Raw genomic sequence first — 18,215 nt, 5'->3', positions numbered from 1 at the left:
AAATGTTAAATGTGGTAATTGGGGTACTAATCCAGTGGGCTGCTTTAATTAGATTCCCTACAGTGTGGAAACAGGCCCTTCAGCCCAACAAGTCCACACCGACCCTCCAAAGAGCAACCCACCCAGACCCATTCCCCTACATTTACCCCTTCACCTAACACTATGGGCAATTGAGCATGGCCAATTCACCAAACCTGCACATCTTTGGACTGTGGGAGGAAACCAGAGGACCTGGAGGAAACCAACAAAGACAGGGGGTCAATGTGCAACTCCACACAGACAGTTGTCCTAGGCGGGAATTGAACCTGGGTCTCTGACGGTGTGAAGCAGCAGTGCTAACCACTGTGCCATCGTGCTGACTTCTCACCACAGAATTCCAAGCCTCTGATCTGCTTTTGTAACATTATTTATATGGCTGGTCCAGTCCAGTGTCTGGCTAACGGTAACTCCCAGAGTGTTGATAATGGAAGATTTAGCAGATTGAATATGAAGAGTGAGGGTTAGATTTCCTTCTGGAGATGGCCATTGTCTGCTGAGAATGTTACTTGCTACTTAATAGCCCAAGCCTAGATGTTGCCCAGGTGTTGCTCCTAATGAACATGGGCTGCTTCCATTTCTGAGGAGTGAGAGTTAACATTTCAAGTCCAGCATAACTCTTCTTCAGATTACTGTGGTCTGAAGAAGTCACACTGGACTCAAACTCAAAACCATTTCTCTTTCAATAGATACTGCCAGACCCGCGAGCTTCTCCAGCACTCTGGGCTTGTTTCAGATTTTCAGTATCTGCAACATTTGACTTTTGGTTCTCTCTGTGGTCCGGACTAGTACAAGCCCCTCAATCGATACACACAACATATGAGCAGGTCATTATCACACTGCTGTCTGTGGGAGTTTACAGTGTGCAACTTGATTGCCGCTTTCTCTACAATACTGACTTCCCTTCAAAAGTACATCAGTGGCTCTAGAGCACTTTGGAACAGCCAATAGCTGTGAAAGGTGCTACCACAAAAACAACATTGAATCTGAGTCAGACTATCAGCACATTGCTACTTGCAATCCATTTCCTAAATAATATTGACTCCATTTCAAAAGTATGTTAATTGGCTAAAAAATGCTTTGGAACAGGCGGAGAGTGTGACCGATATTATATAAATACAAGGCAATCTTTCTGCTAAAAATTCTCATTGCCCCTGATTTTACTTTCTCTCTCAAATCTACCAATTTTTAAAAAGCTAAGCTGGCGTAACAATTATTTCCTAATTTACATATTTTTCCCCCTCATTTGACAAACTGTTCTGCATTGTGGTAATTTGACTTGTCACTTGGGAGTCATGAAAAACGAAGATGCTTACCTGTAATCTGCACTGCTTCTGGACATCTCTTTATAAAGTAAAACTCCTAAGCAGCAGGATTTATTAAGCTGTGAATATAACAGCAATGAGTTTCCTTCCACCCTCCACCCAATGTGTACCTTGACTCTGGCCCTATTGACATGTTTATTCTGCTTCCGGGCATAGTGAATGTGATTCACCTTCATTTGCAATGCCAACCCCCTTCAACAGCTGACCAGAGAGATTTCCTTATGCTATCATTCTGCCTCCACCTAATGCCTCTTGATTTGTGCCAACCTGCACCCACCCACACTGAGGCAGCAGTGATTGCACCAGATAAGCACGGAGAACTAAACATTGGCATTCATATAAACCCAGATCTGTGCCAACACTTTTATTACAGTCTACTGGAATTTACTGGAACTGACAACTCCATAAATTTTCTTCCTTCGCTATAGTGAATTTTTAGATCAGATTTCCTTTAATCAAGCAGGTGATTAATTCCACACTTCAAAGCAATGCTAATGTAATCTTTCCACAACACAATGGGTTCACTTGTGACTCAAAAGGATTTCTCCGCAAACTTCAATTTTTCTTCCATTCTTCTGTTCAGTGCTTGCACAATAGGTAATAAGTCACAGTCCAACACAAGAATCACTCCTCAAAATCCATTCTCTCCGTTTGGGTTTTTCCCTGTTCATTGCGTTGATATTAAAACATCTCATTTTGTGCAGGCTCACTGGCCCCCTATAGCTCCTTCGTACGTTGACTGGACGACCCTTCTTCATGAGGTCATAGGCTATTTTGCATCGCCGCCAGTCAAACCCTAGTCTTATTCATCACTCACAGGTGAGTATCCAGCAGGAGATAATGCCCAGTGAGGAGAGGGATCCCAGACTGCAACATACATTAAAGTCTTTGTATTGTTCTCTTGATACAAATTGATCCCATTCCCCACAGAATCCCTACCTTAAATCTCTAAATCTTCAGTTTTGACTGGAGCTCATCAACCAGTAATGTTAACATGATCTCCCTCTCCATAAATACAAATAGACTTACCTAGCCCTTCCAAGATTGCGTGTTTATTAGATTTCCAACATCTGAAGCATTTCAGCTGAGGGAGATCTAAACAGTGTACTGCTTCACAGGATAATTTTTCAGGTCTTTGCTTGCATTAACAAAACACCTTTAGAATCAATCTATACAACCAGCTTTACACTGCTACATGTTCCTCCTGCACTGGGGGAGGGGCTTGTGAAGGATTGGGGCAGGGCAGGGGGTGAACAGGAGGACACAGACTTTAGCTGGTGTCCTAGCACCACTATATCAGGTGTGCCCAGAAACAGCAGTAAGGGAGCGGCTGTTTAATTTATATTGGCTTCAGTTAACAATACCCACCAAATAAAACTGGACAAACTACTAGTTTACCACGTGTGTGTGTGTGTGTGTGTGTGTGTGTGTGTGCGCGCGCGTACGCGTGTGTGTATAACATGCACAGCTTTATAGTTTGGTTGATCGGACTGTTTTGCATGTTTGCGTCTACTGTTTCCTCTTTGGTGAGGAAGGGATAGCATTTGGGGTTCATCCACATTTCCCTGTGAATTGGTTGCATGGTGAGGGTTTGGCCTTGCCACCTCCTTCCCCTGTAAATTGCTGTTTCTTATAAACTGCTGTTTATTGTTCACTGTTTATATTTTATACAGTTTGGTAAAGTAAATTAAAAAAAAAAGGAAAAAATAAAACTGGACAACCGTTCACTTGGGATGGTGCAACTTGACATTGTGATCGTTCCACTACCCTGCCACCCTTTGTTACTAGCCCCTCCTCCACAGTTGCTCACAACATATCACATTGGTCACAAAAGCAAAAACACTGCAGATACTGGAAATCAGAAACAAAAACATTAAGTACTCAGCAGGGCAGGCAGAATCTGTGGAGAGAAACAGAACTAACATCTCAGACTGACGACATCTCATCAGAAAGGATCAATTCATCTCAACAGAGACATGCACTCAGTTTCTCCTCACAGCTACTGTCTGAACTGCTGCATATTTCCAGTTTGTTTTTAAAAATACCATTTTCGGTACAATATTCCTGCAAAGGAAACCAACTTGTTTAAAATTAGTTCTGGATTTATTCAGATAAGTCTTTTAAGTAATTGTTGAATTAATTAAGCAAAAAGGGAAAATGTAACAAGCATCCAAAACCATCTTTTCCAGAGGTGGCTTATTATACTTCATGCTCAGACCACAGACCCTGGCTCAGAGAAGACTCATACACCTCAACGGCTGGATGAAAGCCTCTTACGTTTTACGCAATGACAGTGATCACTACGATAGGAAGACTGTTCAAAACGTCAGAAGAGTGGTCCATGAGAGCTACCAATTGCTTTTAAAAAAAAGCTTCTAAAATGTTTACACTCCAACCACAATTTTTGCACTAACCACCCAGTGGCTCTGTTGCAACAGAAAGACAAATCAGTTCTGGAAACAATTCCCAGTCAGGCTACTGTCCCACCTGTATCCCTGTACCCCATCACCGAAGAGTTAGTGCACGAGAGAACAGCAAGCACGAGGAGGACTGCTGCGGCAGTGGTGGCCCCACAGTCTAAACGCTGCACACTCAGCCTGCACTGTGTTAAAGCCTCTGGTTTTGATTTTGACTCAGATGACACGTGTTCACGCTGAGCACAGCAGATGCAGCAAATTCCATTTTCTTCTCAAGCTGCTGCTTTTCTTTCAAGAGTGCTGCGGAGGGGGTAGGTTATGGGGGTCAGGAGAGCAGAGGTTTATTCTGAAGTTTGGTTGCAAGTTATTACATAGCCCTTTTGAACTTCAGTCACAAAATCCAGCAAACTCACTGGAAATCCTGTGGTTCCTGGGAGAACCATTGATTCTGTCACATGTCAATTGCAAAACCATTTTTGATGGTGGAAGCAACATCTCATGGCTCAAAGCAGTCAGAAAAGTACAAACAAAGGGCAGACACTGTGGGTTGGCAACAGGTGCCAAGCATTAGTGACTGCCAGTCCAGTAGACCAGCCTCAATTTCAAATGTCAGGCTTGGGAGCTTCAAAAAAAAACATGACCATAGAATGGAGGATGGTACATCATAACTCATCCCTAGAAACAGGGGCCATGTTCTCTACAGAACATATGAACCTGTCTCACCACAAGAGAAGCTGGGCACAACAACTAGGTCACACTAAGCACTGCCCATTCTTAAACTGGTTGGAATTTCATACTTTGGCATTATACTGGGAGACACTGGGCTGTTTTCCCTGGGGCATTGGAGGCTGAGGGGTGACTTTATAGAGGTTTATAAAATCATGAGGGGTTTGGATAGGATAAATAGACAAGTACTTTCCCTGGAGTGGGGGGGGGGGGGTGAGAGAAAGAGTCCAGAACTAGAGGGCATAGGTTTAGGATGAGGGGGGAATGATAAAAAAGGGACCCAAGGGGCAACATTTTCACACAGAGGAAAAATGAAGCTGGGCTAAAGGTTGAGGAATGAGGAAAGAAGGGACAGATGAGCAGAAGCAATTGGAATACTGCAGGGAATCAAAGACAGCAGCAACAAAACGTTAAATTTAAAGTCCCAACAAATTATTACTCTGTGGGGTTCAGTCAGCTCCAACAGGAATAAGGGATAATCCCATCATCACTTGATCAAACAAACACACCCACCTTAAACCTTACCATTCCTAACCTGATCTGTGTTTGAAGACTGCATACAGAAACGGCTAACACAAAGTTGAAACTGGGAGCTACATAATATTAAAAGGTCAAAACATTAAGCAAAGCACTGTGGGTGATGGAGAGCTGAAACAGATAAATATATGCTGGAGAAACTCAGCAGGTCTGGCAACAGCTCAAAACACTAATTGCTTTCTTTACCACAGATCCTGCCAGACTTGCTGAGTTTGTCCAGCAATTTCAGATTTCGTTAATATTGAAAGTCAACAGTTTAAATTTTCTCTTTCCAACTGTCTTAATTGGACAGCAATTAAGCTCCAAGTCACTGTTTCATGGGGACACTGGCTGGAATCTGGTAAACAGTTTTTCCTGGGCTTGTTACAGATGATACTCAGTGAAGCTGTGGCAGCTGTTAATGTCCACATCCAGCACTGCTAACTCTGGGGATTAGCTGCTCGGCTGCTCATCTTCTGTAGTTTCCACAGGCTCTTCCTTGGACTCCATTTGAGCCATTAGTGCTGCCTTCTTGTGAAATCGCTCTGCCCCAGTCACAGTCATGGGGTGCAGAGGGAAAAACCCAGATAGACCTAGCAATTCAAAACAAAAAGACAAAACATTTATCACAAAGCACTCAAATGAAGTCCTATTGCCAGTTCTGAATTAACATTTCCCCATTCCCTCTTGTTAAACTAGTAGCCACAGGATTGCCAAGCAATGTCAGAAACTGTTCTGCTGTTGAACTTTGGCTAGAAAACCTTTAAACTTAGAGAATTAGGGGACAGACCCTTCCTATCCATCTCACCAGCCAGTCCTTTCTTGTGCATCAGGGAGAAAGTGAGGGCTGCAGATGCTGGAGATCAGAGCTGAAAATGTGTTGCTGGAAAAGCGCAGCAGGTGAGGCAGAATTCAAGGAACAGGAAGAAGGGCTGATGCCCGAAACGTCGATTCTCCTTTTCCTTGGATGCTGCCTGACCTGCTGCACTTTTCCAGCAACACATTTTCAGCTTTCTTGTGCATCACCACAACATGCAGCATCCAGCCAGAGCACAGCAAAAATAGAAGTTAGAGATGGTCACATAGTCTATTGAGCCTGCTCTGCCCGTCACTTTGTACCCAGTCCTCATATCTATCAAATATCAGTATCCCAGCTTTAAACATATTCAATGATGGAACAACCATAAATATCTGATGCACAGAATTCCAAAGATTCACAACCATTCAAGTGAATTATTTTTTTAAAAATTATGCAGTCCCTTATTTTGAGACGGTGCTTATGCATTTAAGATCCCCGACAATCTCAGCATCTCAGAGTCATAGAGATGTACAGCATGGAAACAGACCCTTCGGTCCAACCCGTCCATGCCAACCAGATATCCCTACCCAATCTAGTCCCGCCTGCCAGCACCCGGCCCATATCCCTCCAAACCCTTCCTATTCATAACCCATCCAAATGCCTCTTAAATGTTGCAATTGTACCAGCCTCCACCACATCCCCTGGCAGCTCATTCCATACACGCACCACCCTCTGCGAGAAAAAGTTACCCCTTAGGTCTCTTTTATATCTTTCCCCCCTCAGCCTAAACCTATGCCCTCTAGTTCTGGACTCCCCAACCCCAGGGAAAAGACCTTGTCTATTTATCCTATCCATGCCCCTCAATTTTGTAAACCTCTATAACGTTACCCCCCAGCCTCTGACGCTCCAGGGAAAACAGCCCCAGCCTGTTCAGCCTCTCCCTGTAGCTCAGATCATCCAACCCTGGCAACATCCTTGTAAATCTTTTCTGAACCCTTTCAAGTTTCACAACATCTTTCCGATAGGAAGGAAACCAGAATTGCATGCAATATTCCAACAGTGGCCAAACCAATGTCCTGTACAGCCGCAACATGACCTCCCAACTCCTGTACTCAATACTCTGACCAATAAAGGAAAGCATACCAAACACCTCCTTCACTATCCTATCTACCTGTGACTCCACTCTCAAGGAGCTATGAACCTGCACTCCAAGGTCTCTTTGTTCAGCAACACTCCCTCGGACCTTACCATTAAGTGTACAAGTCCTGCTAAGATTTGCTTTCCCAAAATGCAGTACCTCGCATTTATCTGAATTAAACTCCATCTGCCACTTCTCAGCCCATTGGCCCATCTGGTCAAGATCCTGTTGTAATCCGAGATAACCCTCTTCGCTGACCACTACACCTCCAATTTTGGTGTCATCTGCAAACTTACTAACTGTACCTCTTATGCTGGCATCCAAATCATTTATGTAAATCACAAAAAGTAAAGGGCCCAGCACTGATCCTTGTGGCACTCCACTGGTCACAGGCCTCCAGTCTGAAAAACAACCCTCCACCACCACCTTCTGTCTTCTACCTTTGAGCCAGTTCTGTATCCAAATGGTTAGTTCTCCCTATCAAATTTCAGATTTGGGCAACACGGTGGCTCAGTGGTTAGCACCGCTGCCTCACAGCACCAGGGTCCTGGGTCCAATTCCAGCCTTGGGTGACTGACTGTGTGGAGTTTGCACATTCTTCCAGTGTCTGCGTGGGTTTCCTCCCACATTCCAAAGATGTGCAGTTCAGGTGAATTGGCCATGTTAAATTGTCCATAGTGTTAGGTGCATTCGTCAGAGGGAAATGGGTCTGGGTGGGTAACTCTTCGGAGGGTCGGTGTGGACTGGTTGGGCAGAAGGGACTGTTTCCACACTGTAGGGAATCTAATGTAATCTCTCATTCTTAACTCCAGAGAGTAGAGGTCAATTTCCTTTGTCATAGAAAAGCCGCCTCATACCAGCCCAGTGAACATTTGCATCAAAAACCAAGCATATCCTCTCTTATATACAGATACTAAAACTGTACTCAATTCTAGATGTGGTCTCACTAAAGGCTTGCACAAATGTACAAGATGTTTTTATTCCTGTACGTCACTCTCCTTGCAATAAATTGCAAAATGCAATTTGCCTTCCTGATTAATCACTGTACCTGCATGCTACCTTCCTGCACATCAAGTGCCACTCAAAATCAACCCAAACCTTTCAAAATTCCACTTTTCGATTCTTACAACCAATGTGAACAACCTTATACTTATTCACATTACTCTCCACTTACCACTGTATTGCCCATTTGCTTCACCTGTTTGTATTTTTTGCAATTTCCTGGTGCCCTCCTCACATAATATTTTCAAAAGGCACAGATGCTCACATTCTTTATTCAGGAAGGAGGGGGATCTCAAATCAATATAGAGACGAAAAGAAAATGGGCAGTTGCACCCCCTAGTGGCACAGCAGGGGCCAGCACCAGTTATTGTCATTACCAAGTGTGTTGCATCCTATTGGCTTAGTTGGCATTGCAGGTGGTTTGCACAGTTACTAATACCCAACTATCAAAGAGAGCAGGGGGTCAGGATGTAAAATGATACCAATGTGCTCTACCAGTGTTAGATGTTGAAACTCCAGCTTCTGAAATAAGAATGGGTGGGTGATGTGGGAAGGAGGCGAGAGCTTTCGATATAATTAGGAAGTTAAAAACCCAGGAACCCCTTTTACCTAATAGTTTTTCAACAGGCTTTGTCATATGCGCCCCGCAGGCCAGCCAATACTTGATCCTCTCGAAGTTAAAACTGACTAATTTCTCGTTGAAGATGTTGGGCATCGGGTCATATGAGCCGAGCTGCTCCAGGTATTTGCCATCCCTGGCCCTCTTGTTGTGCGCTGCAACAATTCGATAGAAGGGTCGATTTGTACAGCCGCCCAAAGCCAGGCGTATACACACAAACCCCCGGTGATAATATTTGTGCAGATTCGAGGCTGAAAAAAAAGAGAGATGACACAAATGCTCAAGTGTACATGGAACCAGAATCAGTCACATAGATTATACAGCACTCCACACAACACCTCACGAATATGGGTGGAGGGTGAGGGCACTAAGCAGTGGCTGAATATAGAGGTCAAAAAGCAGAAGCTTCAAGGCACCTTTAAACAAAGTTGGAGAGGTCAGCTATTAAGACAGGCTATGTCAAGAGCTTGGCTCAGTTAGGAACACTTTATCCTCTGACTATGCCAGAAGACCTGAACAGGTAGACACTGGTGGGGTAGGTTGAAAGAGACACCCTCCATCAGGGACCGCAGTGAATAGAGGTCAGTGGTTCAGATGGATAGAAAAGATCCCAGGGTTCTAATGGATGTCAAGATGGACAGCAAGAGTTCTTTAATTATGTAAAAAATAAAAAGAGAGAAGCCAATGTGAACACAAGTCACTAAGAGAACAAGGATGGAGAATTAATAATCGGGAGCCAGGAAATGGCAGAGGAATTGCATAAATACTTTCATCATTCTTCACAGTAGAAGGCAGCAGTAGTATTTCAAACTTATGAAATAATTAAGGGCAAAAAGAGGAGAGGATATAAATACAACAACTATCACTAGGGAAAAAAAAAGAGAAGCTAATGGGGCTAAAAACCTGTTGAGATGCACCCTACGATATTAAAGGAAGTAACTACAATGGGAGTGAGTGTTCTGGTGGAAAGCTTCCAAATATCTTTTGATTCTGAAAAGTTCCAGAAGATACAGAAAATTGTCAATGTAACACATTTATTGGAGGACGAGGAGCAATAAAAAAAAAGGTAATAGGCCAGTTAGCCTAACACCTGTCAATGGGAAAATATTACCGTCCATTATAAAGGACATAATAGCAGGGCATTTAGAAGTGCTTAATATGAGCAAGCAGAGTCAGCATTGCTTCATGAAGGGAAAATCATGCCTGTGAAATTTACTCTGATGAATTCTTTCAGGTGGCTAGAAGCTCGAGAAGTGACTTTATTGAAACACACAAGAATATTAGAAGACTTGACAGAGTGGACACAGAAAGGCTCTTTGGTCCTAAACTTTCCCACAAGGGCAGAGGGCACTATCTCAGAAGGTGTTACTTATGTGAGACACAGAGATTAGGAGGAATTTCTTTCCTCAGAGGGTAGTAAATATGTTAAATACTTTACTGCAGAAGGCTGGGTCATTAAGTACATTCAAGGCTGAAGCAGATTCTTAAACCAATACAAGAATCAAAAGGTTTTGCAGGAAAGCGAGACGAGGATTATCAGATCAGCCAGGATCGCATTGAGTGGCAGAGGTGACTGGATGGACTGATTAGCCTTTTCCTGCTCCGACATCGGAGGCTCTTATGGAATGGCAAGTTTCTCACCTACAGTCCAGAGTTAAACATCCCACCCCAATGACCAAACAACATCAAGTACAGTTTCAATAGTCAATTCAATCCACTGCTTTAGTTTCAGATCTACTCTATGCAACTGCCATGTTTGAAATACTATCATTGATGGAAGCAAAGTGTTTATAAAATGCTTGAGAAACAACTGACAACTTTGACAAGCTGCCATATAATGTAGATGGGCCAATGGGCTGAGAAGTGGTAGATGGAGTTTCATTTAGATAAATTCGAGGTGCTGCCTTTTGGGAAAGCAAATCTTAGCAGGACTTATACACTTAATGGTAAGGTCCTAGGGAACAAAGAGACCTTGGAGTGCAGGTTCATAGCTCCTTGAAAGTGGAGTTGCAGGTAGATAGGATAGTGAAGAAGGCATTTGGTATGCTTTCCTTTATTGGTCAGAGTATTGAGTACAGGAGTTGGGAGGTCATGTTGTGGCTATACAGGACATTGGTTAGGCCACTGTTGCAATATTGCATGTAATTCTGGTCTCCTTCCTATCGGAAAGATGTTGTGAAACTTGAAAGGGTTCAGAAAAGATTTACAAGGATGTTGCCAGGGTTGGAGGATCTGAGCTACACGGAGAGGCTGAACAGGCTGGGGCTGTTTTCCCTGGAGGGTCAGAGGCTGCGGAGTGACCTTAGAGTTTACAAAATTGAGGGGCATGGATAGGATAAATAGGCAAAGTCTTTTCCCTGGCGTTGGGGAGTCCAGAACTAGAGGGCATAGGTTTAGGGTGAGAGGGGAAAGATATAAAAGAGACCTAAGGGGCAACTTTTTCCACACAGAGGGTGGTACGTGTATGGAATGAGCTGCCAGAGGATGTGGTGGAGGCTGGTACAATTGCAACATTTAAGAGGCATTTGGATGGATATATGAATAGGAAGGGTTTGGAGGGATATGGGCCGGGTGCGACTAGATTGGGTTGGGATATCTGGTCGGCCTGGACGGGTTGGGCCGAAGGGTCCGTTTCCATGCTGTACATCTCTATGACTCTAAATAGTCAGAAAACTGACAGTGGAGTGCTGTGGGATTGGGCAATTGAAGAGTCTGGGTGTTTCAAAAAACTGAAGATGATCCTTGTGCTGAACAGGAAGATGGAAAGTAGAATCATGCAAAAGATTACACAGTCAACAGCCTTGAAAGGAAGACGTGAAGTGGGATGCTGAGGCTGGGATGTGTTGTTATTTGGGAGAAAACAAATTCTGCAAAGGAATACAAGTAGGCAACAATTGGAAGCTTGCACACTTTTTTAAGTGGCCCAAGAGAGGCAAGAAAGTTCAGCTCAGGGTTGAAACAAGTCTAGGAACTTCTACTTCAACCTGACTGGTGAGCAAGAATCACAGGGTCTTAATGGCATTCATCAAGGTTGGACTGGACAAAATCTAGTCACAACCAGGGCTAGACATCAGGCAAAGTCAGATAAAGTGGGAAAGCCAAAATATAGCTGGGAGGGCGAACAATTAAACATTTGCTACAGCGTTAAGAATGAGTTTCATGAGGAACAGTCACTGCACAGGGACAGGCAGTAATCACCCAGGTGAGAGTTAAGATCTCACAGAGGCAATGGGAAAAAGAAGGAGGACCAAATATCACAGACCTCTCAATTCCCCAGGGAGAGATATCCAGCAAAGGCAGCATTAATACTGAGGACTAATCAACGTTGGAAGAAAAACCAAATGAACAAATATCACTAAGCTCAAAGCTGGGAGTGAAATCTAGCTCATAGTCATGGGCACTAAACTTAGAAAGGGATTTTCTCTGTTTATTGCGACATACTTACAGAGATGCACCATGATTTTTCTCTTCCAAATTTACACCTGAGGAGAAAGATGAGCAAAATAAACATATCTGGAGATTCCTTGGTTTGTAGCTTATTAATTTTCTCTCTGAAGTTGCCGATTAACACCCGTATAGTTAATGAAATTAAAACTCAGCAGATCTAGCAGCAACAGCACGTTCCAAGGGAACGACTGGACCCAGGCCAGCAGCTAAAACCCGGGCTGTCCACCCCCTCCCCCCTCCTCGCCCCGTGTCTCCCTCTGACCCCCGCCCCCACTGAGATCAAGGCGGTTTGGACTCAGTCTCCCTAACAAAGACCGATTTAGTAAACCCAGACTCAAGTTAGTCCCCATCAAATAACCCCTCCTGGGTAAACTAGTTTGCTTCACACTGACACTCACCTTCAAAATTTCGGCCTCTCCTTCGCCGTTGCTCTTCAACAGCGAACACTGCGCGCCGCCATCTTGATACACTCTGACCCGGAAGTGGAACCCCGGAGCGGGCGACGATAGGCTGATGATATCAGTTTACACGGAAGTCTATGCAAATATGGGCGTCACGCGTTAAAGTGACGCAGATCTCGCTCGCGCTGCCCGTCACGTGCAGCAAACTGTGCCCCACCCTCCCTGACCCCAATGACCTCACCCCAGGTGACACCACATGGTGGCAGCCATGCCTCCTCAGACAGAGAGGAGCGGGAAGCAAGGCTGCACCTCAGAACCTCCCCTTCCCCCCCCAACCCCCAGCTCTTCCAAGTTGTGGTGAAATGCAGGTGAAGAAAATACACCTAATGCCACCCTCACCCTGATGGCCACCTTTGTGTGTGGCTGCATCAAGCTGTGCGTAGATCCCCGGTACGCAAACACCAAGTGTCACTATGTACGGAGGTTCTACCTGTCCCCGGTGTTGTGAAGGATGGGCCTGGCCTCGCTGCCGCGGAACGCTCCGAGTAGTTGGACCGTTCTGTATCACCTGCCCTTCGTGGAGAAGTTTATGAAGAAAAAACACCTTTGACCACAAGTCCATCAGGAAGTGGTCAGCACTTAATGTCCTCGAGACCCTTCAGGAAAAGGAGAGGGCGGATCCTGTTGAGCGGTTCCCTGAGCAGACTGTCAAAGCCATTTGGCAGAAAGCCTCATCGCCAGAACTTTCCAACAAGCACCAAGACGTGGCTTGGCTGGTGGTGAGAAGGGCTCTGCCTGTGAGATCCTTTATGCACGACCAGACTCTCAGCCGCACCACACGCTGCCCTCGAAGTGGCTGCAGGGGGGATGAGACTGTCACACATCTCCTTCCGGAATGTGCCTACGCAGAAGAAGTCTGGAGAGGAATGCAGTGGTGTTTTTTAAGGTTCGTCCCGAGCAGCGCCGTGACGCGGGACTCCGTGCTCTACGGCCTGTTCCCCGGGACTCACACCGAGACGAACATTAACTGCGCCTGGAGGATCATCAACTTGGTGAAGGACGCTCTCTGGGCGGTCCGAAACCTGTTGATCTTCCAGCTGAAGGAGTTGACGCTGACGAGTGTTGCAGACTGGCACATTCCAAGGTCCAGGACTACGTGTTGAGGGACGCGCTGAAGCTTGGGGCAGCTGTTGCCAAGGCACGGTGGGGAAAGACCACCGTGTAACATCTGCCTGCCTAAGAAGAACAGGGGACCCGCACAGTCATTTGGGCTCTGCTGACGCCTCAGCTAAAAATGTAATCGTACAGACCTGTAAATAGGAATGATTACTCTGTTTCGGTATGCAAAGAAATGGAATGTTTACATATGTATGGCATGTCCAGTCGTATAGATCATCAAAGTATTTATAAATAAAGTATATTTTTGAAATTAAAAAAAAGAAGTTCACCTGTGTGTAGACCGTGGAGGTCTCCAAGTTAATCTTCAGTCCAGCTTCTGCTCCATGGAGCAGGATGAGACATGCTCATGTTTCTTTTACCGGAAGGTGCACAGAGAGAGCCCTGTGCTCAGCAGCCTGAAGGGAAAAGATGGCTCGGCAATGTTATCTCAGTCCGACATCGTGAGGATCAGCAAATCCTTTTGTGCCAGACTGTATGACATGAAGCGACTGACAGTGCAGCCTCCCATTGTTCCTGTCCTCTATCATGAAGGTTTTAGACAACAGCACACAGGAATGGCTGGACCAGCCGGTATCTCTGGACGAGGTGACCAAGGCCCTTGACTCCTTTCAAAAGAATAAAACTCCCAGAAGCAATGGCTTACCGGCTAAATTGTATTCTGCTCTGTGGAACTTGATCAGCCAGGACTTGCTGGAGGTGTACGACGGATGCTTCTGGCAGGTACCATGAATGAATCCTTCAGGAAAGGTATCATCATCTTCATCTACAAGTGAAAAGGAGGGACGGAGAACATCAGAAGTTGGCAACCAATTTCACCAGTAAATATTGATAACAAAATTTTGTCAAAGATCATTGCCAGCCAGGTCAGGTATGCTCTGGGATCAGTCATTCCCCCGATCGAACCTGTGCTGTACTGGACAGGAAGATCGCTGAGAGTCTTGTGCTCCTCAGGGATATGAATTCCTCCTTGCAGAACAGGGAGTGGATATCGCAGATGTACATGAGAGATGTTCTCTTCAAACTGGGCTTTGGGGAGGGAATTTGCAATTGGATCTGAATGCTCCACACCAACATTAGTGCAGTTTCAATCAACGGTTGGGAATCAGAAAGCTTTCCAATCAGATCTGGAGTCAGGCAGGGCTATCCACTCTCTCCTGCTTTGTATGTGTGTTGTACAGAGCCATTTATCGATTCCATCAGGAAGGATGTGCACCTTAGAGGGGTGACTATTCCTGGCAGCGGGGGTCTACAGGTTAAGGCCTCCTGCACATGGATGACATCGCTGTTTTCTGCTCGGATCCGCTGTCAATACACAGATTCGTGTGCATCTGTGACCAGTTAGAACGGGCCTTGAGGGTCAAGGTAAATTGAGGCAAGAGCTGTTTGGAAACTGGGCTGACCAATCCTTTATCCCTTTCACCATCAGAACAGACCACCTGATGGTGCTGGTATTTGGTTCAGAGGGGCTGGGGTGTGCACCAAGTCTTGGGAGGAGCGTGTCACTAAAGCGAGGCAGAAACTGGGCAGTTAGGAGCACACCTGCTCATCAGGTGTGAGGTACTGTCAGTGTTGTAAAACATGATGCAGGTGTGGCTTATTTCCTGAACCTGCGCTGCCGCAGTCACCCAAGCCATGTTCCACGTCACGTGGAGATTGAAGATGGACCGCATCCGAAGGGGCACCATGTAAAAAGACCAGGACAAAGGGGAAAGAACACACCCAATGCTACCCAATTTTGTGTGTGGCTGCATCAAACTGTGCGTGGATCCCATACGCAAACACCAAGTATCACTATGTGTTGGGGTTCTACCTGTCCCAGGGGACAGGTAGAAGGATGGGCCTGGCCTCACTGCTACAGAACACTCCAAGTAGTTAGACCGTTCTGTATTACCTGCCCTTCGTGGAGATCTTTGACTGCTAGTCTATCAGGAAGTAGTCAGCACATAGTGTCCTTGAGACGCTGTGGGAAAAAGAGACGGAGAATCCTGTTGAGCAGCTCCCTGCAGACTGTCAAAGTCATTTGGCAGAATGCTTCATCACCAGAACTCTCAAACAAGCACCAGAACATCACTTGGCTGGTGGTGGGAAGGGCCCCTGTGGTATCCTTTATGCATGCCCGGACTCAGTATGCCATTGCATGCTGCCCTTGAAGTGGCTGTGGAGGGTACGAGACTGTCACACATCTCCCTCTGGAATGTTCCGATGCAAAGGAGGTCTGGAGAGGAATGCAGTTGTGCTTGTCGAAGTTCGTCCTGAGCAGCTCCATGATGTGGGACGCTGTGCTCTACAGTCTGTTCCCCAGGATGCATACCGAGGCAAACATCAACTGTGCCTGGAGGACCATTAATTTGGTGATTTTAAAAAAAAATTCATTCACAGGATGAGAGCATCGCTGTCCAGGCCAACATTTATTGCTTATCCCTAATTGCCCAGAGGGCAGTTGAGAGTCAACTACATTGCTGTGAGTCTGGAGTCACATGTAGGCCAGACCAGGTAAGGAGGGCAATTTCCTTCCATAAAGGACATTAGTGAACCAGGTGGGTTTTTACAACAATCAGCAATTCCAGATTTTTAATTGATTCTGCCATGGTGGGATTCTGCCATGGATTTCCAGAACGTGACGTGAGTCTCTGGATTAACAGTCCAGTGACAATACCTTGGCCATTGCCTCCCAGTCTTTGGTCTGCACAAAATATGCTAGTCTTCCAGTTGAAGGAGTTGACCCTGACTGAGTGTAGCAGGCTGGCACATTGCAAGGTCCAGGACTATGTGCTGAGGGACATGCTGAAGCTTGGGACAGCTGCCACAAAGGCACGGGGAGGGGGTGGGGGGTGGGGGGAGGGGAAGAGTACCGTGTAAGTTCCTTCTGCTGAAGAATAACGGGGGTCCATTCAGTAATTGGGCCTTGCTGATGCCTCAGCTTAATGCCAAGAGGTTGACTGTAAACATAGAGAATGGTGAACATCAAAGACTTAATTTGTTCTCTGTAAGTAAACAGAGTATAGATCTGAACAACTCCATTAAGTGTACATGAACCAAGGATTTCTTTCTATGAATGAAGTATATTTTTGCAATAAAAAAAAGTTGACCTGTGTGTAGACCTTGGTACACAAACACTGAGTGTCACTACTTACTGAGGTTCTAATTGTCCTGGGTGTTGCGAAGGATGGGACTGGCCTCACTGCTGTGGAATGCTCTAAGTGGTTGGACCATTCTGTATCACATGTCCCTCGTAGAGAAATTTGCAGTGGAAAAATACCTTTAACCACAAGTCCACCAGGAAGTGGTCAGGACGTACTGTTCTCGAGACCCTGAAGGAAAAGAAGAGGGTGGATCCAGTTGTGTGGTTCCCTGAACAGACTGTCAGTCATTTGGCAGAATGCCTTATCACCAGAACTTTCCAACAAGCACCAAGATATTGCTGATGTGATCCTTTTATGTACAACCAGTTGGTCTGTGCCATCGCACACTGCCCTTGTAGTGGCTGCAGGGCGGGGGTGGGATGTGGTGGATTTGAGACTGTCACACATCTTCTTCTGGAATGTGCCTTTTGCAAAGAAAGTCTGGAGGAAGGTGCAGTGGTTTTTGTTAAGGTTGGTCCCAAGCAGCTCCATGACATAGGACCCTGTGCTGTACGGCCTGTTGCCTGGGGCGTGCACAGAGACAAACATCCACTGCTCCTAGAGAACCATTAACTTGGTGAAAGTTGCTCTTTGGTCTGCTCGAAATTTGTTGGTTTTCCAGAACAAGGAGTTGACCCTCACTGAGTGTTGCAGACTGGCACATTCCATGGTCCAGGACTACATGCCCGGGGGGGGGGGTGCGGACTGAAGCTTATGGCAGCTGCCAAGGCTCTGGGTCTTTCTGCTGAAGTTAAATGAGGGTCCATTCAGTTATCAGACTCTCCTGAAGCCTCATATGCATGTAAATATTGTCTGGTTCAAGTAAGAGATGCCTTTGGTTTGTTTGGATAGAGTCAAACTCCAATGTCTGTTTCCTTGACATTCTACTGTACCAAACTGAACAGCATTTGTATGCAGCAGCTGGTACCCAGTGAGACCAGCCCGAGAGATGGTGTACCCAGACTGATTTCACTCACTCCATCCCTGACCAGCAGTAAGCAGCCCCAGTGTCAGCGGCTCCCTTTTCTCCCAACGCTTGAGGCCCACCCTGTGGTTGCTTGAACCTGGATGTGGCCCCCATCCAGCTGTGAACAGATACCACTTCATGACTGAGACTCAATGCTTATGATAAATGGAAATTAGAGCAGGTGGCAAGCAGGTGCCCAGTAAAAAAAATTGGAAAGTCTCCAACATCCCACAAATGATAGTATTGTGCCCTTTAGATAATGAGGTTGCAGATGCAATCAAGTATTGAAAGGTTTTTACCTCCAGGGATAAAAGGGGCGGAATGTGACTTCACAAATGTAGAGGTGTCTGAGTGCATCTTGCAGTTAGTTATTGTCTCCACACGATCTTCCTTGAATGTTGCTTTTTAAATTTATTCTCTTGTAGGATGTGGACTTCGCTAGCTGGGCTGGAATACATTGCCCATTCCTAATAGTCTTTGAAAAGCTCCCGCTTGGAGTACATGGATGTCAGCAAATTCAT

General features: G+C 45.6%; 1 protein-coding gene across 1 annotated transcript; it reads right to left on the bottom strand.

The window, feature by feature from the left end:
- Positions 1-3,442: 3,442 nt before the first annotated feature.
- Positions 3,443-12,521, bottom strand: mrps16 (mitochondrial ribosomal protein S16). The gene is made up of 4 exons (XM_072586376.1): positions 12,424-12,521; positions 12,024-12,060; positions 8,569-8,829; positions 3,443-5,613 (listed from the first exon to the last, which is right to left on the bottom strand). The coding sequence occupies exons 2-4, from the start codon at positions 12,034-12,036 to the stop codon at positions 5,474-5,476; spliced, it is 414 nt and encodes a 137-aa protein (XP_072442477.1). The 5' UTR covers positions 12,037-12,060; positions 12,424-12,521; the 3' UTR covers positions 3,443-5,473.
- Positions 12,522-18,215: the final 5,694 nt, after the last annotated feature.

This window comes from Chiloscyllium punctatum, chromosome 16, assembly GCF_047496795.1.
Source record: "Chiloscyllium punctatum isolate Juve2018m chromosome 16, sChiPun1.3, whole genome shotgun sequence".
NCBI lineage: Eukaryota > Metazoa > Chordata > Chondrichthyes > Orectolobiformes > Hemiscylliidae > Chiloscyllium > Chiloscyllium punctatum.
Note: the sequence above shows the minus strand (reverse complement) of the source record. Positions and strands in the feature narration are given on the sequence as shown.

Bases quoted from the DNA above. Each gene is read 5' to 3' on its own strand.
- mrps16 (XM_072586376.1), bottom strand. The intron at 5,614-8,568 runs GTAAAAGGGGTT...TTGAATTGCTAG, and splicing joins GCCTGTTGAAAAACTATTAG to GTCTATCTGGGTTTTTCCCT.